Source organism: Solea senegalensis, linkage group LG1 (genome assembly GCF_019176455.1).
Source record: "Solea senegalensis isolate Sse05_10M linkage group LG1, IFAPA_SoseM_1, whole genome shotgun sequence".
Classification (NCBI taxonomy): Eukaryota; Metazoa; Chordata; class Actinopteri; order Pleuronectiformes; family Soleidae; genus Solea; species Solea senegalensis.
Window position 1 is genome coordinate 3,197,211 of NC_058021.1, and position 24,077 is coordinate 3,221,287.

The following is a 24,077-nucleotide window of genomic DNA, read 5'->3' on the forward strand; positions in this document are numbered from 1 at the left end:
TAGGTAGGATAGATGGGTAGGTAGGTAGGTAAGTAGGTAGGTAAGATCGATGGATAGGTAGATAGGTAGGTAGGATAGATGACTATGGAGGTAGGATAGATGGAAGATAGGTAGGTAATATAGGTAAGATTGATGGATAGGTTAGTAGAATAGATGACTAGGTAGGTAGGATAGATGGGCAGGCAGGCAGTGGTGTGGCAGGATGGTGAGAGATGACTCAGGTAGGCAGGATGATGGGAAATATAGGTAGAAAAGATAGGTGAGGATGATGACCAGGCAGGTAGGAGACAGATGGGTAGGTAGGTAGGTAGGTAGGCAGGCAGGTAGGCAGGTAGGTAGTGTGTGGATAGATGACTAGGTAGGTAGGATAGATGGGAAGATAGGTAGAAAAGATAGTAGATAGGATAGACTCTGGCAGGGGTAGGTAGACAGATGTGTGGTAGGTAGGCAGGTAGGATAGATGACTAGGTAGGTAGGATAGATGGGTAGGTAGGTAGGTAGGTAAGATAGATGGTAAGATAGGTAGAATAGATGGGAAGATAGGTAGGTAGGTAGAATTGATGGATAGTTTGGTAGAATAGATGGATATGTAGGTAGCTAGCTAGCTAGGAAGGAAGGGTAGGTAGGTAGGTAGACAGCTGAACCAGAATGTTAAAAATACTACAATATATAAGTTACAGATATTACAGATAAATGTGTCAGAACATCATTAATCTACGCTTCAGTAAACCTGAACTGTCTCTTTAAAGGCGGCAGAAGTCTAATGTTACCACTTGGAAATATTTACAATTTCATACACAAGCATGATGGTGATCATAAAGAAAATTTTCTTTTTTTACAATTTTCAACTTTCATAAACATTTGATGAAGGTGCATTTTAACTCACATCAACACATTTTCTTACATTGCGTTAGAAATGACCCACAAATATACTAAAAAGAAAAATGGATACAACGCAAAGATGCAGCGGTGAAGAAGAAGAAAAATGTCATCCACACAGAATATGAAGGTGCAAATAAACGTAGGAGACATGGAGGCGGCAAGAAGAAATTGGATTTTTGTGGAAGATGAAGGAGCGTACATGAAGGGTGAAGACGGTGGAGGGAGGGAGGGATGAGAGAAGAAGGATGAGCGCAGCCTTTTCCCTGACAGAGATACAGACGTAGACCTGCCTGAGGTGAGAGGGAGGGGAAGAAAGGATGGATGGATGGCTCCCCTGCAGGTGGAGAGATGGAGACGCGGGTGAAAAAAAAGTTGATGAAGATGAGGGATGAAGAACGCAGGAGCAGAAAAGGAAAAACTGTGGAGTTTCCTGATGTCATTTTCAGACATTGCCAGAACAGGAAGCCCAGCACTCACTCACTCATTCACTCACTGGTGAATGAATACATCTTCACAGTGTACTCATTGTTCCTCCCTCTCTCTCACACACACACACACATACACGAGTGATGGACACATGAGCTCCTCTTCCTCCTCCGCTCCTCAGCTTCCATTGTTGTCGTAATTAGCCGCACGGCGTGAACATAATGGCGAGCGCGGCGTACCTGTGCGCGGCTGACAGGATGCCCACGACACTCACTGCTGTGCCCACAGCTTTGTCTCAATCCTGGAGACTGGCAGGAGGAAGTGAGGGACAGAGGGACTGGCACAGGTACACGGACAATGGCACTTTAAAGACGTGCCAGGGAACATGAACACATGATCTGTGTTTGCATGAATGCACGTGTAATGATGTGTGGTGGGCCTTGTGTTCCTGTGTTTGAGTGAAAGTGTGAGTCAGTGCAGATAACAAAGCGTCACTGCAGCAAGGTGAAGACCTGGAGGGTTTTTTTTTTTAATCCCATCAAACACTTTTCAAAAAATGTTCAAACGTTTCCCAGCATGCACTGCTGCTGATGCAAATCATGTCTTCACAGAGGAGGTGTCAGCTTCTCTTACGGGATGTAATCCAACAAACAAATATCAAGGGTTTTATGTTTGAATTCTTCAAAACAACCTACTGTTTATTATTATTATTCCCCCCTTTTTTCATTTTTGTTCTGATAGATGTGGTAAAATAAAAAAGGGCCTCATGAATATCATAACTAGCGAGTGTTTCTGCAGAACGTCCTTTTCATCGTTTTATCGAAAACATACTTGTCATAAACGCACTTTGATTAAAGTTCAAAGAGAAAATAAACGATAAAGACGTTCAGAGTCATTTTATTTGTTTTATTGTTTTGAACATATTAAAGACGGTGTTTTACATTAAGTCAGTAATTCACTAAGTGAAAACACTTATTGTCAGTGAAGAGCAAAACAGAAGAAGAAAACCATATTTAATCTCACTTAACATGAATGAAATATTTGAAAACTGTGTGAAACAGCACCAGCAGATTTTATTAAACAAAATGCTTAACTTGTAATAGAAGTACATAACCCATTTTCATCATGAACAGGATTCCCAGACATATCTACTACAGCAAGTTCATGTTGGTAGACGTGTTCAGGGTCGGTCTCTTGGCTCGTGTACGAAGTTTCGAGCAGATCGGTCAAAGTTCAGCGAACTTACAGGGCACTTCCTGTTTCGTGGCAGATGGTTTAAATTCGCCAAGTTCCGGTTTCTGCGGTCACACCCCTTTTAATATGCGAGACATTTTGGTAACTTTTCATCTTTGATGTGTTCAGCACAAAATGATGTTGGGTTGATTATCATGCTCAGGCGAATAATTTCATTTATAAAATGTACAAATCGCCAAAATGAACACCAAATTCAAAATGGCCGACTTCCTGTTGAGTTGAGGCCATGGTCCCAATCGTTTTAGGCTGTTACATGTTTTCCACCAAGTTTTGTACAATTTGGTGCAACTTAGTCTCAGCATTGTGCTACCAGGAGTCACCTTTTGGGGCGCTACTGAGCCATTTTGCACCACTTTTACATATTCTGCATATTCTATCAAAATGTTTCACTGGTTCTGATTTGAGTGCCAAATTTTGTCAATTTTCCCCAACGTTTAATACCTCGAAAATGTGATTATTTCAGAAGAAAATAAGAATTCCAATAGGTCCCTCACATCACTGTGTGAGCGCTTGGGCCCTAATAATGTGTGTGTGTGTGTGTCTGGTATTCCTTATGTTGTGGGGACCTACTTCTGTTTTCACAGTCACATTATGCATACTATTACTACATTTTAAGGTGAAGACATGTTTTAAAGTTAGATTAAGGTCAGTGGCAGGGTTAGGATTAGGTCAGTAGCAATTACAGTTAAGGTTAATCTCCAGGAAATTAATGTAACTCAATGCAATGTCCTCTGAAGTAATGGAAATCAGTGTGTGTGTGTATACGACAGCGACATCTCCCCATGAGTCAGCCGGTTAACATATGTGATCAGCGGCTTTGAGTGGGATTAAGAATTATCAGAGGATCCTTTAAGCATCATTTTTTATTTTCACAGCTCCATATTTTGTGACCTAGAGCTCCGGCTCGGTTCCAGTCTGTGCACACCAAACATAAACGTGTCCAAAAAAAAAAAAACAAGGGTCACGTTCAAAATGACCATAACTCCAAATTCAAGTTGCACAACAAGTGGAAACACAGAACATGTCATCTCAAGGCCACCGTACAAACCGCAGTGTAATCTGTCACAGATTCACAGACACATACTTGAAAGTGTAACTGATAAATTTAATCCACCAGACTCCTCTGCTATCACGTTATTCGCCCCAAGGCTGGAAATCTTGGTAGAAAAAAGTGTAATATCTATAATTTCATTCTGAACCGAACGTTCCCTCCTTTAGTCGTGGAGAGGCTTCAGATATCAGAGTATCGCCATGAAACAGAAGGCGCAGTGAGCGCGGCTTTGTCTCCCACTGATAAGGACAGGATGAAATGAGCAGCAAACTGTGGGCAGGCAGAGACGTCGGCGTTCAGCCTGTCGCTGTTCACTTGCTCATAAAGAAGACAATCATGTTGTTACAGGAGATTTGAGCCCCAGTTTGTGCTTCTCTCTGTTTTATCATTACATGTGAGTGTGGAGCAAAGCGCCGCATGTTCTTTCATGAAAGATAAACCCAGAGAGGCTTTCAAAATCCCTCAAAGAAAGCACATTTACATTATGGCTTTAACTAACTTCAAATCTCTTTTATTCTTATTCGGAGTTTTTAATTGAACTTCCAGGATTCAAAGCTGTGAATGTGAAAACTAACTGGATAATAAAAGACAGATTTAACCTTTCCATTTCTTTGCTGCATGTGATGCACGATCACATGTCTTTATATAGTGTTTGGACAATAAGTGTCGATACAACACGGGGAGATGAGGTGTCTGTGTTACCTGTCATCTCACCTTTATTCCTGTCTCTGCGTCACATCACTGATGAGAGGTGAGACACTGGAGATCGTTTTCGTGTTCTACTGGAAAGCAGATAAATGAATAATAACTAACTAGCGTGTGTGCAAAAATAACTCTAACTCATTCAAACTGCTTAAAAAGCTCAAAGTCAGTGTAAAAGTAAAAGGCAGTCGTTGTTGGTGACGTTCTCCTTTTGTCTCTGTTCCACAGTGGGCCCCCACATTGGCAGATACTGTGGACAGACCTCACCGGGCCGCGTGATCTCCTACACCGGCATCCTGTCCATGACCATCACGACTGACAGCGCCATCGCCAAAGAGGGATTCTCCGCCAACTACACCATCCGTGAGAGGAACCTCCCCCCGGGACACGAGGACGAGGGTGAGCAGCTGCATGAGCCATGAGGTGGAGGTGGAGGTGGTGGTGGATGATGTGAGGATGGTTCTGATGTCATCTGAGGCAGATTTATTCTCAAGAAGATAATTTGCTCTCTCATCATCCTCCTCTTCCTCACAAGTATGAGATTAGATTAAGATGGAGCGATAGATAAGGTGACTCTAATTATAATTGTTTAATTCTACACACTCCAGTAAAAGTTCCTCAGCTCCACTCTGATCACACACCCTGGTTTCTATCCATTTTCTACCACTTTATCCTCCACATATAGCGACTAACAACCGTCCAAGCATCCACTCTCACACCTACGGTTAATATAGAGTGTCCGATTTACCTAATCCCCATATTGAGAACCCGGAGAAAACCCACGCACACACAAAACATGCAAACAAGTACCGCCAGATGAACCACAGTTTGAGAACCATGGCTGTAAACTATACACACGTCATAAAACTGGTTTAACTACCCAGAGGACACTAAACGACCTTTGACCTCTGACCTTGAAGTTGTTTCATGTAAACCAATCATGTTTCCAATGGATTCATCTTTATTTACAACTTAGAGGCAAAGACTTTTTGAAGGAAGGAAGTTGTGTCATCGATTTATAAAATGGGGCAAATCCCAAATATGTTGCTATTGATAGTATCAGTGAAATGTTTGTTTTTTTCTGTAACACAATAGTGACCACAGTCTAAATATGGAGCCAGACATTGTCTGACTGTACCAACGATAACTCACAGAGAATTTCCACATTATGACTCAGCACTGACTTTCTAGCCTAACTTGCACTAGAAGTCCAGAAAAAAATGAAAAAATCTAATTATAATGATAATAATAATAATAATAATCTAAAATTCTTTATTTTAAAATATGCAATGTGCTTTTATACGTTTCTGATTGGGCTGTTACATCGACCCATCTATTGGCATCTGCAGTATAAAACCACATAAAGCGACTGTTTTAACATTCATCTCTCTTGAGCTTTTTAAAATATCTGATTTAGGATTTTTAATCTAATCTCAAAGATCAAACGCTGAATTAAAACTGTGATTCACTCGGATAAAGAAATATAGTTTCATCTGTTTGATCTCCTTCTAAATCTTATCTGGTGTCGAACGGCGCGTACATTTGGCGGATGTTGATATCATCACCAGATGGAGCTTTCCTCTCCTTATTTTTTTTGGTCTATACATTCTTTTTTTCCCCTGCTGTGTGTGTGTGTGTGTTCATGTCCACACGGTCTTCAACATTCTTTAAAGCCATCTGTCCGCCCGCCTCAGCTGACTGTATGAAAAGACCTGTAGAGGTTTAAGTTATGCTGCTGCGTATGGTTGTTGAACTCTGGTGACCTCAACCTCAGTCACCTCCTTGTTCAGGAATGTGAGTGTGTGTGCAGAGGTGAGTTTATGTAAGAAGTCACACAAATGGACATAAATCCAGTTTTAAACTGATATTTAAAAACAGGGACTATACTGTGATGTGGACATGTCTGTCACCTGGTGCTGGAGGTGACTTCTGGAAGTTACCAGTGCAGTGTTTATGCAAACGATGCTAATTTTGCACAGACCCTGTAGCATCACCTTTTAAGGACATGCATTGACTTCTATTCATTTGTAGAGCCTAAACAAAGGGAATCTCTAACATAAACCATTCCCAGTTAATGCCTAACCTTAACTTTACCATCACCAGTTCCTTAGAAATGAGGTTCTGCCTCATTGGGATCAGGTTTTTGTCTCCGTGAGGACTACTGGTCCTGACAGGGTCAGTGTTTATGCCAGAAAATGAGGGAACACACGCATTTAAAGAGAAAGACAATTACTCTTGCCTTCAGACCCCCAGCTAAGCGCAGCAGACTGAATTAAAGCCTCTCAACAGACCAAATCTTATTGTCTTTTCTTCTTTTTTGCAAACCACTGGTGCCATAAACCGGTGATTTGTAGCCACAGCACATTGGTACCGCATGAGTTTGCTGTGGAAGACGTGGAAGGTGGAGATAAAATAGCTCCACTAATCTGAAAATAGCAATTACATTCTGATTAGAAAAAAAAATCCATGATGTCCACATACTGAGTCATACTGGGACAACGTGGGACCATGCAACAATGACTGGTTGGTTGGTTGGTTGTTGAGTGGTTGGTTAATTGGTTTGTTGGTTGTTGAGTGGTTGGTTGGGTGGTTGGGGCGTGTTGAGTGGTTATTGGTTGGTTGGTTGTGAGTGGTTGGTCAATTGGTTTGTTGGTTGGTTGTTGAGTGGTTGGTTGGGTGGTTGGGGCGGTTGTTGGGTGATTGGTTTGTTGGTTGGTTGTTGAGTGGTTGGTTGGGTGGTTGGGGCAGTTGTTGAGTGGTTGGTTGTTGGTTGGTTGTTGAGTGGTTGGTCAATTGGTTTGTTGGTTGGTTGTTGAGTGGTTGGTTGGGTGGGGCGTTGTTGCGATTGGTTTGTTGTTGGTTGTTGAGTGGTTTGGTTGTTGTTGAGTGGTTGGTTGGTTGGTTGTTGAGTGGTTGGTCAATTGGTTTGTTGGTTGGTTGTTGAGTGGTTGGTTGGGTGGTTGGGGCGGTTGTTGGGTGATTGGTTAATTGGTTTGTTGTAGTTGTATTAAGACATCTGTGTGAATGAGGTGAGCTTCTGCTGCTCCGAGAGCATCATGGATGAACTCGTAGCACCAGCTGAGAAGAGTCTGGACTGAGATTGTCTTGTGTGCAGTGAGGGCAGAATGAGACGGAATCCACTGGAGGTAGACGTAGACGAGAAGGTGCATAGATCCGAATGGCAGAGTCCGTGGGCGCAGACACAGAAGTACCTCGATCGGCAAGAGCCAGTCATTTCATTCAGGGCTGGAATTGGCAGGCGGTGGAGGTCTGTGAGCAGTGGAGTGATCTGTGCTCTTTTAGGTTTATTTAAGAGCAGCTGGGCAGGTGTGTTCTGGATCATTTGAGACCCACCAGAAGGCATTGCAGTACTGGGAGATAACCATGGTCTGTACATAGAGTTGGGTCAAATAAGGCAAGTAGGAAGAGAAATTGTGACATTAGTTGATTAATGGTTGAAATAAAAAAGACAAATTGATGTTAATTTGACTCAGAAATGTGTAAAAGTTACATATAAAGCTCATTCCGTGCTCCCTATTTTATTCAAATGAACACATCTGGAAGATGTTGGAGCTTGAGCTCCGACTGGACTACACAGTTGCATCTGCCAAAAATGGTCATCAAACTCTTTTTTTCCAACCTATTTCTGCTTTCAGCTTCTTTAAATGCTCAGAGATCATTTCCATTCAGACAGAATATTATAATATTATAACTAAAAACCACAGCGGGATCAAACTCCTGCTGTGGTCCTCTTCGCCCGGTGGTGAATTTATGGCGTCCTGCCATCGCCATCAGAAACGGCCTCCAGCCGAGCCTTTGTTCAGCTGAGCTGTTGGTGAGGTCACCAGTTAATGCCCTCTCTTTCCTGTCTGTGTGGAAAGGTAGAAAGATGGGGTTGGAGTTTGTTCCCCGCGCCTGCGGTGAGCAGTGACATGGTGGTCAGGTCATGAATAAAAATGAGAAGGAACCCAGAGAGACGTTGGTGGAACTGAGCAGAGAAGAAAAACGTAAAAGCATAAAAGCAAACGTTTTTTTTCTTTTCTTACTGTTTTGATAGTGAAACTTTTAGAGCAAGGATCTACTTATGAGTGAAGTCCTGTATTTGAAGAGTTGAGGAAATACTGATGACGAGCATAAAATCCAACTTCCTGTGTGTGTTTTTTTTCTTTTTTAAATGATGTTGTAAGACGACACTCTCTGATTTATTTGAGGAACTTATATTAAATCCTCTTGTAATTTAACAAGGAAAGTCCCTTTGTGATTAAGAATCTATTTTTTATTCTAGATCCTCTGTAGTTAAGACGTATAGAACTAAAAGTTTAAGAGAGACGCAGTGGAAAATAATAATCAAGATTCTTTGTTTTTTTTACAATTTCAGTGACGGAAGCGCACACGTTTAAACAGCTTAAAGAATCTGCCTGAAAATAACTGGAATCATAAAACCATTCACAAATGATCAGTTCATCGACTTATTCATGTGTCACAGAAGCTGTAAATCACTCAAAAATAATGATAAAAAAATGTGATTATCAGTCTTTGTTATTAGTAAGTTGAAGGAAAAATTATAAAATAAAATTTACCATAAAACAATGTCAGGGCCCATCTTCTAAAATGTGTTTTTATGGTTTTTCAAGTTTTTGCTTTTCATTAAAAATATAAAAAACTATTTATGATTGAAATAATTTAGCAAACGGAGAAAATCAATATGTGTCAAGGTGGTTGGAAGGTTTCTACATGCTGTATTTAAAATGAATGTAAAGATATTTGACGTGTATCCATTTGTGGCAACAAAGTCATGGTGAAGTGAGCAGCCTGTAAACACAGAAGCTGACCCCCACACCGACGGCTCAGCAGGGAGCTGAGACGACCACTTTACAACGTCTGGACGACGCTCTAATCACAGCGCTCACAGAGTCACAGACACGTGTTTACGACTCTTAACTGGAGGCGTTTCCTCCGGAGCTGAACAATTCATTCAGTCATTAGCAGCAAAAAAAAAGATGAGAAGTTAGGGCATTAATCACCAACATTCAGTTCCCTCACTTAACTTTGTGTGAAACAGGATTTTCAAACTGATATTTAGGGGCAGTTAGTGCGATTGCATTAACAACATAAAACAGCAGCAGCCTGATCACTGCCTCATCATCTCTCTGTAGTGTGGACTGTAAAAGTTATTGATGTATGTCGTTTCCACGCTGAGATGAGATCATGAACAGAGATGGAACAGAGTGGAAAAAGTACTGACATATTCTACTCAAGTAAAAGTATTTTGATCACATTTTACCAAGTAAAAGTACTGGTCTAAAAATGTAAAAAAGTAACTTGTTTAAAATGAGTAAAAGTTACTTTTTTAACAAGGTTCTTTCTTGTGTCGTTAAAAAAAGGACAAGGGAACACAAATCTTATGTTAATTGTTTTTAATTAAAGGCAAACATTTACAAATGAAAGCGTGACAAAATAAAATATGCAAACACATAATGTAACAGTATTAAGTTAATGCCACTTCACCTGTCCTTGTCGTTCACCTGTCCTCGTCATTCACCTGTCCTCATCATTCACCTGTCCTCTTCATTCACTTGTCCTCATCATTCACCTGTCCTCATCATTCACCTGTCCTCATCATTCACCCGTCCTCGTCATTCACCTGTCCCGTCATTCACCTGTCCGCATCATTCACTTGTCCTTGTCATTCACCTGTCCTCATCATTCACCTGTCCTTGTCATTCACCTGTCCTCATCATTCACTTGACCTCATCATTCACCCGTCCTCATCATTCACTTGTCCTCATCTTTCACCTGTCCTCATCATTCACCTGTCCTCATCATTCCACCTGTCCTCATCATTCACTTGTCCTTGTCATTCACCTGTCCCCGTCATTCCCTGTCCTCATCATTCACCTGTCCTCGTCATTCCCTGTCCTCATCATTCACTTGTCCTTGTCATTCACCTGTCCCCGTCATTCCCCTGTCTTCATCATTCACTTGTCCTTGTCATTCACCTGTCCTCATCATTCACTTGTCCTTGTCCTTCACCTGTCCCCGTCATTCCCCTGTCCTCATCATTCACTTGTCCTTGTCATTCACCTGTGCTCATCATTCACCTGTCCACTGCAGTGTGACTGGATATGGTAAGATAAGATAAGATTACATACAATATGATAATATTCCCTTATTGGAAAAAAGACCAGAAAACATCAGCGATAAAAATGAACATTGAATGTAAACATAAGGGAACATAAATATTAGAAATAGAAATACAAGATCAATATTAAAACAGCATAAACTACTGTTTTTATAAATAGAAGCTGCAAAAATGGATGTTTCATTGCCTTGTTGCGTGTTTTTTTGCCAGATTTCGCTTGTATGGAGCCTCTGGGGATGGAGTCAGGAGAAATCTCTTCAGATCAGATCACTGCCTCCTCCCAGTACAACTCCAACTGGTCGCCCGAACGCTCGCGTCTCAACTACGCGGAGAACGGCTGGACGCCGTCGGACGACACCATCAAGGAGTGGATACAGGTCGGTCAAGTTTGGTGTTTGTTTGTTTGTTTGTTTGTTTGTTGACGTCCAGCTACAGCTCCAGTCAGGGACTGATCTGGAAATGTGTGTTGTCTAAGGTTTGTACCTTCAGTTTGAACGACTCGACATTTGTCATCTTCATCGTGAAATCTGCAAACTAGAGCAACCTGCTATTTCAAATGATCCAAACATATCCATTATCTCTCTCTGGAAGATTGACACAGGTTATTAGTGCTGTGGCAAACACGCCCATCATTATAGTTCAATTTATTTAAACTACATGCTACAAAACCATAAATATAGGCTTCTGTTGTTGATATTTTCGTGACATTATTCAGAGGGGGGCGGTATGGAAATGTCTTCCAAAGTGGAGTGGATGTTTTCTGGACCTTTTCCTGTTAAACCCCCATGTCCAATTTCTGAAAATAATATCAGGCATGAGCCCCTGAGGGAGCACATGATGAAAGTAAATCTCTGATATTGAGCTTGAGACAAAGTACTGATCTCAACAGCAAATTCCAAGGATTACTAATATTGCTGTGTCATGTTCTATTCATACGGAAGATTATTTTTTAATATAATCTAAAGAAGTCCAATCATTTGGGAAAAACAACTATTTCGTAGTCATTATTAGTAGTCGTATTGAAATAATATTCTGCAGCATTTCAAAGTAAAAGTGGGTTTGTTTTGATGTGGACTGACACATTCTCCACAATAAAAGCATATTTCGTACTATATTTAAAACCCTAAACAAACACATACAGTATGCATTAGCACATTAGTGACTTCAAGTCACAAAGAATGTGCAGTTAATGTGCTCTGGTCCAGTTTTAATTTTTACATTTATTTTGTTGTATATTTTAATATTATAAGAGAGATTTTATTTAGCCACATACCCTGCATTTTCTTTTTTCTGCAGCAGCACTGGCCTGTTTGTGTAGCTGCAGTGTTTAGTGAAGGGGATTAAAAAAGAAAAAGAAAAAGAGCTGAATGTGGTATGACTACAAAATAGTGTGGTCAATAGAATCTGATTTGTTTTGATTCCAATTGGTGCCAAATTTTAAACTGACAGGAAAACAAATTCAGTTACTCCAGAGAGTCTCGGCTGGACCAAAGAAAACAGATTCCTCCTCCTCCTCCTCCTCCTCCTCCTCCTCCAGTAGCAAGGTGCGGCCGGAGCCCGCGACTGTCCCATTGTCCGGGACAGGAACTCATACAGGAAATTCTCAGTGCCCCTCGCAGTAAGAAGAGGCCGTCACTTCCTTCCTGAGGGGTTACAACAGGAAGCAGCCAGAGAGACGGCCTCAGTGTTGATTAGTATGAGTGGCTCTCTATTGTCTGTCTGGGGACTTCTTTTAGCAACCGGGCCACAGATGAACCCTCGGGGATATGACGACATGCAGGACAGAGCAGCTTTGAGTGCAGTTTGTGTAAATGGTGAGAAAGTTGCAGAGGAAAGGACCACGTAGTGGAAAAGTGTGGAAAACTAGAAAGGATGCAAATGCTTATAAATGGGATCCTAATTTGCAAAATTTGGCGGACCCCCTTGAAAACGAGACGATACATCTCCAGGGGTTACCCTTCCAAAAAAAAAAAATCCCCGCCAAAGTTACAAATAAGGGAACATTTAGCTCATTTTAAAACAAGATACAAGAGAATACACAGTGATCAACTGCTCCGCTCTTCAGATGAAGATGAACGAATACACCTCGTCGTCCTACAAGAATTATTTACCATCCAGGCAAAGTGGGCCTACACCATCAGGGACCTCAAAGGCCCCGGGTTCACTCAGTCATAACATAAATACTAGATAATACACCCGCTCAGGAGCACTGCTGGGTAAAATGGAATGTGAAGCTAATGTGCAGTGAGCATTGAACTGCAGGATATTTAAATTTGTACAGATGGGGTGAAAATAAGGGGCGTCCATTCATTTTCTTTTTTTTACGAGTAGTTTGTTTCGGCCAAGTTCGTGTCATGGCAAAGGAATGATTTATTCATTTATTAGCATATTTCTTCATTTATGTGCTTTTATTAGTATTTCCATCAATAAATTCATCGTCTTTAACGCGACATCTCCGCTGACGTGGCACCTTAATTACATTTCACTGCAAACAGTAGTGGCCCCTGTGTTTCGCGTGTTTCCGTTGCATTGCTGTGATTTGATTAAACCGTATTGAGAGGTTTTAATCAAATATGGCTGAGAAATCATCTGACACAGCGTGTTTTTGCCTCCTCGGCGAGATAATGCGGGAGGGTTTTTCACGAGTGCCAGTTTATAAAAGAATCACAAAGCAACTGACAGACACCGTGAAAATGAGGCTTTTGTGGCTCCTGAGGCAGTTTGCATGCTTTTAAACCCTCGCACTGGCAGTTTACAGCCAAGTCACGGCAGCAGCGGCTTGACGTGTCCCCCAAGTCCTCTCTAATGCAGATGCTTTTTTGTTTGCTGTTTAATTTTATTTATTCCCTGAAAACTACCGGATATGTTTCCGCTTCAGTTACAATAGAAGTGAACATTTATTTCTTCACAATATACAAAAAGATGGTGAGCTAATAGATCTGGAACAGTTTCTGCAAAACTGTGTTAGGCCTGTGTTCAGAAGAGGAACAAATAGCATATTTTCTTCCAGATGTTGATACAGAGCCTCATTTTACTCACTCTCACGCTCTCTCGTCCCGCCGTTTTTTGCTCTATGGTTTGTGCACACTCTTGTTTTGCTTAACCAAAGCTTTATTGTCAGCACGTCCTGAAGAAACAGCAGCCCATCCCCCTGCCACTGTGATTTATACCATCAGAAGCAGCACTGCTGCTGCTGCTGCTGCTGCTGCTGCTGCCGCCTGCCCTCCGACTCAAGCATCTGAGTTATGACTGGTGTTTTGGTTTTTTTTTTATGAGGAGAATACTCCACTTTATTTGATTAAGTGTGGTGCGTGGCCAAGTTTCGCACAGCGTGGTTTTTGCCTCGCGGCTCTCCATCCGTCTTATTTGAAGAGAAAATTATGACTTAGTTAATTCCTTGCGTGTCTGCCTCCGCCGCTGCAAACACCTCTATTATTCATTTAAAGCCATTTATATTTCATCAACGCTATTTTCAGGTTACTATTCATAAGCGTTGTCGACTGTGATGTTACTCATGGCAACTGGGATGGCAGCAGACAGTGAGGTCGTTGTCTTGCTTTATAGTAAACCTGTAATCATATTTTTATATCAGTGTAGTGGCTTGTTTTATCACCGCACTAAATATTTATACAGTAATGGAAAACCTATACTTATACATATATATATCTATATATATATATATAGATATATATAGATATAGATATATTTATACATATATATGTATATATATATAGATATAGATATATTTATACATATATATGTATATATATATATATAGATATATATATATATGTATGTATAGTTTATAGATTTATCTGTACTTGCATTGATAAAAAAATCAAAAAAGTAGGTAGAATTATGATCTTAAACCTCTCAAATAATCTGCTCAGATTAAACCAGGTATTTTTAAGCAACATCCAAGCTCTGTTTATTTTTGAACGTGTCTAAAAATGGCCAGTAGGTGCATCTTTAAACTGACTTGTTATTGAAAACCATGGTGTAAGCCCAGGAAAGGCTTCCTTCCCTCCTGACTTCAGGTATTTATAGACGCCCCTCCACCAGGAAGAGCTCGGCGTTGAGCATCTGGAATACACATTTGGATCTTGTGTGAGCGGTTTGTGTTGTCAAAATTAGGGGCAGGAGGAAACTGCGAGACAAAGGATCCGACGGAGAGGGTTTATTAAGGGCCTCACGATCCAGAGCAGACCCTGAGAGTAAGGTTACCTTGCAAACACTGTGACTATCAATAACTACGAGGGGGGGGGACTCAGAGTAGATTAGCGCTCTGTGCTAATTATAAATCTGCTTTCCAAATTAACGAGGGAGGTGGAAGTAAAAAGGTAGGGAAATTTGACTTAAATGTCATTTCTCATGGACAATAAAACCCCAAAGCAAAGTAGCTCTAATTAGCATTGGGCTAATTTTGGATTAAAGCTTCAACGACATATATATATATTTATTTCTTTTAAATGAGAGAAAATAAAATCATCACCATTTCCTGACATTTTGTAATGAGGTTGTAAGAGTCCTGCGGTCATAAAGGTCACACATGAGATGGAAGAATTCATGTGAAAACGTCAACATGGGCGTGTTTGACATTTTTCTTAATTGGTCATTTTAAATTTGTTTATGAAATTATTATAAATGTCCTAAAGACTTTCCACCACATTTCAGAGGCGTCTGAAACGTGTATTCTCTTGAATGGCCATTAGGGGGTGACACTGCTGGTCAGGTCAGGACTTCTTCAATATAGCCAAATATTCTATAAAGCAGGGTTTGCGCTCGGGCAGTGGTCTCCAATTTGCGGCTCGTGGGCCATATGTGGCCATCCTCCAAGTAAACGCAGCATGAGTGTGTTAGTTTCTTAGCATTGACATGGAAAGTGAACAATATTTGCAATAATGATTCATTAGGTTGTATTTATTACATTATACATTAAAGGTAAAATTATATATAAGTTAGAGTAGTGTTTTAAAGGGTAAACCACTTTTTTCAGGTGTAAACCAGTGTATATGGGTATATAGTAATGTTATTTGTTGATCCAAATCAGACCACGCCCCCTGCACTGCCACTCACTTAGCTCTCGGCCCACTTCTTGGTATTTTTCAGTATCAGTATCAGTCATTGGGCGGGGTTACCCGTGGTTCAGTTACCTGTTAATTGCATTGTCTAAATATTCTTATTGATTTAATTTTCGATTATATTTTACTGCTTTGACCAGACTAGAAGTTCAGGTCTTTTGAGTTTGAGGCCCCTGCTCTAGTCTAGGGTGTGGCTATGACATCATCCACCAGGCCTTCAGTAGCCCCACCCTCTCATTCAAACATGGTTTCTTAGGTCTAAAAAAAAAAAAAACACCATTGACAAACTGCTAAAAAAAAGTGTCAGTGTTCAAAATGTCAGTTTGCAAAGAACAAATTGACTTGAATTCAGTTATTTTCATAGAACATGTTTTATCATGTTTAACATGTTTTATAACACGCATTAGAATTGCTGGAAAAAACTGTGATATAACATTTGTGATGGAATGATTTGACCTTAAAACAAAGAACTAAAATAACCACCCTTACAAATCCAGAGATACATAGAGTGTATGTCGTCCACTGCGTCCCCAGGAGACGGGACTTTCTTAAGTCAACACGAAAACAGATGAGAAGTGACTAACTGAAGTTCTTTGTCCGACTATCACCACTGGAGCAGTATCCTGTTTTTGCAGGAAGTAGCACCGTTGTTGTTGTTTTGTGGGGTGTTTTTTTTTTTTAATCTCATTTAGCCACATTTAAACTGAAATATGTCCCCGTCCTGCATTTTGTCCCCTTCATTAAAAAGCTCTAAGTGTGACTCTTTCCTGTGGCATGAATGAAGGCACTGCCAAGTGTGGAGTAATTAGAAGATGGAAGAGCAATTAGCCTCCAAGGAAGATTGTGGAGAGCGGAGCGCTGAGTGGCCGTATCGACTGTGATGCCTGGCCAACAGTTTACTGTAAACGCTGAGGTTTTTTCCCTGTTGCGGCGTCCGCAGATACATTGTACTTGAACCAAAGATAAACACTGGACCTGTTACAACTTTGTGTTTATCGAAACCTAACCACCATCATCATCCATTGACCGCGTTGCTACTGTGCTTCTGGGCTTCCTACACTGGCTGAAGCTGCGAGCTGTCAAATTGATTTTAGAATTGTATTGCTCACTTTTAAAGCCTTTAAAACGACGTCGCTCCCGAAAACCTCTGTGATTTATTGACCTGGTATGTGTCGCCTGGACCATTGAGATCCACGGACTGAGCCCTGCTGATTACTCCCAGTCACAGTTGGTGACAAAGGGGAACACTTCTTCCACCATTAAGCCTGATTTATGCTCGCAGGACATTTTTAAAACGTGCCAAGTGACAGAAATGGACAGAAAACAGTGTCAAAACCGCCATATTTTATCACTGGTATTCTTCATGTCGATGTCATGTCTTCATCACTGGCACACTGACCACCTCCATTTCTTATGTTCCCTTTGTCGTATAAAAACAACTTCATCTATGCTTTTCTTTGTCAGAAATGAGGACAAAGAAGCACAGATATGGATCAGGGTTGTACCACTCTCTGATGACCTGGATGTCATGGAGGCACTTGAACAGTGGAGATCCACATGCATCATCATCCCCGAAGCCTGATTTGTTCCACACCTGTGCAAACGTGCGGCTACTCCGCGTTACTGTCAGTGTTTTATGACGCGTGTTTGCGTTACATTGATAGATACTTTGTTAATCCTGAAGGAAATTCAAGAAAAATGTTGAGCAACCAAGTATAAACACAGACACACGTAGACTTAGTTGTACTCTATGAACAATTTCACATGGTTTTGACTCTTTCTTTTTTTTTTTATCACTATCGACATGTGCTACAGATTCAGTCACTTTGGAAGAACTATGGCCTGGATAAATAAGAATCTACACAGACGGCCCTCTTTCGATACGTACAGCGTGATTCATGAAGTTCCCTTGAGGGAATCAATTCGACAAACTTGGCATAAACAAAATTTGATTGGCCAAAAGTCAAGGTTGCTTGACCTTGCAAACCTTTCTGCCTTGTGAATAGTTTATGTTTAGAATGTCTCGAGAGAATCCTTCAGAAAATGACTAACCTAAACCTAAAATCTACCCCAAAGGTCAAACATCAAGGTCATGGCCGCCTCATAAAACATGATATTTTGCAGCTTGAATGAGTTTGCTCTTGTTCTTTATGCCTCGTCTGGTTTATTTTCCTTTTCATAAAGCGCCGTCGTCGTTGTCGTCGTTGTTGTTGTTGTCGTCGTCGTCTTAAAGTGATAAGTAACTGAAGATTATGATCCTCATTTGCATAATGCTGTGAAATGTGTTCTGAAGATACCATATGGCAACTCACTCAAGTCCCATTTTAAGACTGTAAAGATTCTTTATTATTCTGTCTTGGCTTGTTTACACGGAGCAAACAAAGCTGGCACTTTGCCGCCGCATGATTTCAGATAACATGCCTGTGTTCTGGAATCAAAGGCGTCAGAGTCCATTTACACAGATGTCAGCTTGCCAAGCTTTGAGAAAGAAACTTTACCTTGTTTATCCTTAAGTACAGACAGCGAAATTGTGTTTTTGTGTTGCCCAGACTCGGTCTAGCGGAGACACTGGGTAGACAAAGTATAGGTGGTGAGTCATGAGTGGAAACCATTAATTTAGATGCACCAAAAATTCCCTTTTCTGTTAGGAAATTATTGATGTAACAGGCCATTACTGCGCTTGATGCTGTAATTTAACAATACAAGTGAACTCGTTTTCCCACTACAACTTAAAATGCACGGTGTCTTTTGTCTCATCCTGTTTGTGTATTGTTCGTCGGACAGATCTCATGGGAATTTAGATTCAGAACAGAGCCGGGAACGACGGCGAGCCTGGTTTTCCCATGGGGTCCGTCTCCCTGTCAGTCACAGACCTGCGGGAATCTATTTTCTCCCGCTTTCCTGAATAAGCAACAGTGGGAAGAGTTAAAGGCCTCTTGTGTCTTCCCATGTACACTATCACAGCAGCGACATGGTCTCTATGGTAATATAATTACACGCCATATATTACACGAGCGTCCCACATACTGAAGGGGGCGAGTGTATTTCGGTACACAACTGATCGTTTCCAAACTCAACAAACAAGCACTTTTATTTGGTTTAAAGTGCAGTTAAATGGAGAGTATAAATCGGTTTGGAGGAACTTGATGCGATAATTATATGCAAAGTCACTATCAGTGAAGTATTCTTCGTTTCAGATAAGCCTTAGTATTTGGTGGACAGCCTTTTGATTTAAAGTAAGACTTCCTGTTATCAGCAGCGCTGCTCTCTTTGGTGATAAATATCCTTATCTATCTTTTTCTGTAAAAGCACTGTGAGTGGCGCCATTTCTGGACGTAGTGAGATTAAAAAAAACGCCTCGTCCATCTTTTTTTTTATCTTTTGTGGGATGTTTTACCCCGAGATCGTAACTTTGTGGGAAAAGTCATGAGATGTGATGGTGTCAATATCATTTCTTCTTTCTTTTTTTAAAAAAGATTTGCTCCGGGCGTTTCTCCTTGTGTGTGCGTGGGTTTTCTCCGGTTTCTGTCCCTACAGTTAGCTCCTCTGTGTAAAAACCATATTAAATCTGTACAAAAATAAGGATATTGACGCTGGAATTCCATTCTTTAAGTACCTGCGGAGTGAGTCCCAGTGAAAAAAATAAACACCAGATTCCTAATTTGTTCACAGTGCTGTTCCAACATGACCTCTAAACCCAGACGACTACAAAAACACACACATTTATATATTTACACTGATGGCCCATTAGAGATTCGAGTGGACAGCCATAAAATTTGTCCTGCACTGGTTCACCACACACACACACACACACACACACGTTGGCACAGCGTTCTAAGTGAGGACACTCACAGACATAACGTTAACCATCACGTATAAGTGCCAACTCTAAAGGACCAACCAAAATGTCCTCACTTTCCAAAATGTCCTCACTCTCTATGGTTTATACTTTGGTCCTTACAAAGACACCCATACAAGAACACACACACACACACATGTTGGCACAGCATTCTAAGTGAGGACACTCATAGACATAACGTTAACCATCACGTATAAGTGCCAACCCTAAAGGACCAACTAAAATGTCCTCACTTTCCCAAAATGTCCTCACTCTCTATGGTTTATACTTTGGTCCTTACAAAGACACCCATACAAGAACACACACACAGGTTTGCACAGCTCATCTTCTAAGGACACTGCATTGACAGCCTAAAGCAGTGGTCAGCAATTGGTGGCCCGTGACCAAAAGTGGCCCGCCAGCATCAGAATCTGGGCCCGGTAGACGATTGAACAAATATGATTAAATTATTTGCTCAATTTTCTTAAACAAATTACAATTTCACATCGAATTCAGGGCTTTTAATCTGAAAAAATATGAAATTCTTTCAAATAGATTCTGTAGCTAGAATGGACACGAATGGACACAGCACACTCGTCCCTCCGCGTTGACATAATACTCGCCTGCACTCTTGCAGGAACAAGGTGGAGCTAAGGTGGAGCTCTCGAAGTAAACTTACTGGTGGGGCGGTAACATTCGCGGTGAAATGCGCATGCTGCCGTCACGTCCTTGTTGTCAAGTCCTTATCATACTCTGACTAATTATACTTCTTCCAGTTCTACTAAAACTCGTTTTGTTGCTATATAAATGTGTGTAAATGTGTATAAATCAGTTGTTGGTGAATTAAAAAGTACCACCTGAAATTTAGGATGTGGTGATAAACCTTTTGATGACCCTGTACTGACAGTCTTTATGAAGTTTTTAAGCACCTGAAAATGGCTGAGGAGCTTTTAAAAAGCCATTCAGTCCGTCAGCGTTTCATCTCATCAGGTGTGAGTGTCTATTTGAAGAGGAAATGACTGAGGAGTCCTCATCACTGACACGGCTTGTCAGCAGTTTGGCAGTGAAGCGTGAAGACTCATGCGTGATGTTCCTGTAGGTCCTGGTTAGGTGGCGTGTCTGTCTCTGTTGTCTGAATGTTTTACTGTCTGCTCATGGACAGACGGCGGTATAATTAATAAGATCTGAGTAGAGAAATTGACTTTGTGTGATGCCGTTTATGTGAACGTGGGTGCGAGGTTATACATGTCAACTGTTCAAATTGCCTCTTTCTTGTAACGTAGAGAGGAAATCTCCATAGGATGCAGAACAATGTGTGTTTTTAAAGCACTCACACTCAGTTATCTAGTAATAAAAAACATGAGCAGATGCAGGTGAAATCAGCCTTTAATATCCAGAACTTTTGCAGCCTCAGGCTCTCGTTTTCTTCCCTTTTATTCATTTTTCTTTTCTGTCCATTTGGATTTTACAGTGCAAAGTTGTCCTTAATGTGTCCCAGGCAGAATTTATTTATTATGTATTGCAAATACTCAGACATTTTGTATTGAAACCATGATTTATCACTTTAATATATTTGTATTTCTCTTGTATATCATTTGAAGAAACATTCTGTATTTTAACTGTTGTAATATACCTTACTTGTAAATACAATGTTTATTTATATTTTTTTTTAACTATGTTTTATAACCAAGTATTTATGGTTTAGCCATTTAATTATTCACCCTGTATTCTAACAATCTATTAATTAGCTTTTGCTATTAAATGTATTACTTTCATTTCATGACGCCTTCATTTTTTTAGCCATGTATGCACTTTCAGTTTTACATTAAGTACTTTAAGCACATATATCAACTTTTCACATTTTTATCACTGATATTTTCTGCTATGGATCAAAAACATGAATATATAAAGTTCAAGTTGGTTAAACATATGGATATTTTGTTCAATCAAATCTTAATTTCTTGTAAATGATCCAAAAGGGAATCAGCGTACCTTGATTTTATACCCGTCACTGATGTATCTTTGACCTCCACTGTGTTTCCAGGTGGACTTGGGTTTTCTCAGATTCATCACAGCCATCGGGACGCAGGGAGCGATCTCAAAAGAGACCAAGAAGCACTATTTTGTTCGCTCGTTCAAGGTAGACCTGAGCTCCAACGGAGAGGACTGGGTCCCAGTGAAGGAGGGCCCCAAGCAGAAGGTAATGAAATGAACGATGATTAAGTTGATGTGCTGTAACAACTCTTATCTGTATGATATTGATGAGTAATGAAGGACTCTGCTTTGTAATCAATGGAGAGGAAAATGTGAAGCGTTTAATCAATGTTTTCCAAGGCTGACAGGATTTGGCAGCGTGCCTCATCTGAATGTCTCTGCTTTACATCGCGCTTCCCTCATCAAAATCACTATCAATTTCCACGAAGGAACTCATGGATACTGGTGAAGAACTGCAATGAGCTTCTCATTAAGCAACATATTGATAGACGCGCTACATTGTGCTAATAAGTCACGTCTTTGTCTCCACGGCCGTTAAATGGAGCCTGCAGAGTTTTACATGGTGCTTAATGTGGAGACAGTGTCCCTCGTTTAGAAGAAAGAGAGGCCGAGACGGTACGATCAAAGATTAAGTCAAGTATGCAGTACATTCTCTCCCAGGTCTGTTAGAAAGTGCAGTAGCGGCAACAAAAATCACACCATTGGTACAAACAGTTAGAGTAGTGGTCCTAGTTATAGAGTCAACATTATATTATATAAATGTATTATATGTGTAAAACCAGAAGAAACAAAGGAAAACTTCACAGAAATGATGATGGTGATTGCATGGCTTTCTTCAGACAATTGGCTAAACCGGTTGGTTCATTTCTTAGTTGGTTGTTCCATTCTTTAAAACCTTAGTTGATTGGTTTTAAATTGACTGATTCTTTGGTTCCATGATTGGTTGGTAATTTAGATGGATTAGTCTTGGTTGATTGGTTAATAGTTTGGATTGTTGGATTCTTTTACTGAGTCTTTTTTTCAGTCTTTCTCTTTGTAAGTTCCTTTTGTTGTTTGATTCTTGGTTGGTTGGTCCGGTCTTTGGTTCCTGGGTTGGTTGATTGTTTGGTTGATTATTTGGTTCCTTTATTGGTTGGTTCTTTAGATGGTTGATTTTTGGTTGATTGGTTAACTTTTATTGAGTATTTATTTAGATTTTTGTTGTTTTTTTTTTGGTGACTGATTCATTGGTTGGTTGGTTGGTTGGTTTTTTGGTTGGATGGATGGATGGTTGGCTGATTGGTCCATTCTTTGGTTCCTTGGTTGATGAGTTGATTGTTGTTCTTTTTCTGGCTTTTAGATGGTTGATTGGTTAATAGTTTGGTTGGTTGGTTGATTCTGTCATTGGTTAATTGGTTCGTTCCTTTTGTAGGTTGTTTCTTTGTTGTGTTTGGTTATTGATTATTTGGTTCTACAACTGGCTAAATCTATCAGCTTTTGATAACAACTTTATGTAGTAAAACGATTTCCTTGAGATCATATCAGTTGTAGAAGTAACAGAATTAACCAACACACTCATCTGTGTTTTCTGTCTATCGTCAGATCTTTCAGGGGAACCACAATGCAATGGACGAAGTTCACGCCCTCCTTCCCAAACAGTCTCTGGCTCGTTACGTCCGCATCCGCCCCATGACCTGGGAGCAAGGCATCTGCATGCGCTTCGAGGTCTATGGCTGCAGAACGTCAGGTAACGTCAATGTTTTCAATCATATAAAATGTCATGAATTTTTCATCTTAATTATACACACAGGGATCATTACAGCTTAATATCATCTCAGTCTGATCTAATAAAACACACATGTTCAGTTTGGGTTGTTTTGAGATATTTTTATGTCTGTTTTCTGTTTATAATCATTACAGTCTTTTTATTTTCTTCCTTTAACCTTATTTACTTTAATAACATTTTCTTCTTACTTTGTCATAGTAGTTGTTGAACTGATGCACTATCTAACGTAGGTCTTTTCTCATATCAGTGGTATTTAAACAAAGTTAGGTAATAATGCACTATAACAAAAAAAAAAATTAACCTATTTTGTTAAATAAAGTTTCCATCCATCCCTTATTTGTACAAAAGCTCTATGTAACTTATCAAAGACAAGATACTGTCGATTCTTCATGCGAAAGGCTTGGAATGAGTGACAGTGAAAAAGATCCTTCTCAACAGGTTTCACCTGCTTTTGGCGCCGACCAACTCTTCCTGTCGTACTTGCCCTTTTAAAAATCCCCTTTCTTGCTTTTTCACATCATGAATCAAACGAACATGTTTTTGGCTGGCGGATGAGAACCTCCTGCTGCTATCTGTTGATTTAAAATAATCGCTGCTTCCAAGGCGAACTCCCACAGAAGGACGCCGTTATTCATTACAGAGGAGCGGCGGAAAATCATGCTGCCTCATTACTCATCCTCTAACATTATATAAACCTCAGTCCTTGATGTGCTGCGAGCCACTCTCAGTAGGAGAGCTTCATAAAGTAGATATTAGGCTCTTATTCATCGGAGAACAGGCTGTAGAGTGCTAGACAGGTGATTCGAGAGATATAATGATACCATTGGGGACGTATGTGTGATGTGCAAGTATTTGCACACGAAGAGCCATTAATATTACCCACTTCTTAGCTCGTCATTTCAAACGTCGTCTTTATTTATTTATTCTTTTTGTGTCTCCGT

The 24,077-nt window shown here is 40.4% G+C and overlaps 1 protein-coding gene across 1 annotated transcript in view; it reads left to right on the top strand.

Annotated features, from left to right (window-relative positions):
* Positions 1 to 24,077, top strand: part of LOC122781660 (neuropilin-1a-like) — an 80,706-nt gene that overhangs the window by 38,458 nt on the left and 18,171 nt on the right. The window contains exons 5-9 of the mRNA XM_044045568.1: positions 2,442 to 2,533; positions 4,544 to 4,714; positions 10,668 to 10,834; positions 21,421 to 21,576; positions 22,953 to 23,097. Coding sequence (XP_043901503.1) covers positions 2,442 to 2,533; positions 4,544 to 4,714; positions 10,668 to 10,834; positions 21,421 to 21,576; positions 22,953 to 23,097 — 731 coding nt within the window. The remainder of the gene's footprint in view (positions 1 to 2,441; positions 2,534 to 4,543; positions 4,715 to 10,667; positions 10,835 to 21,420; positions 21,577 to 22,952; positions 23,098 to 24,077) is intronic.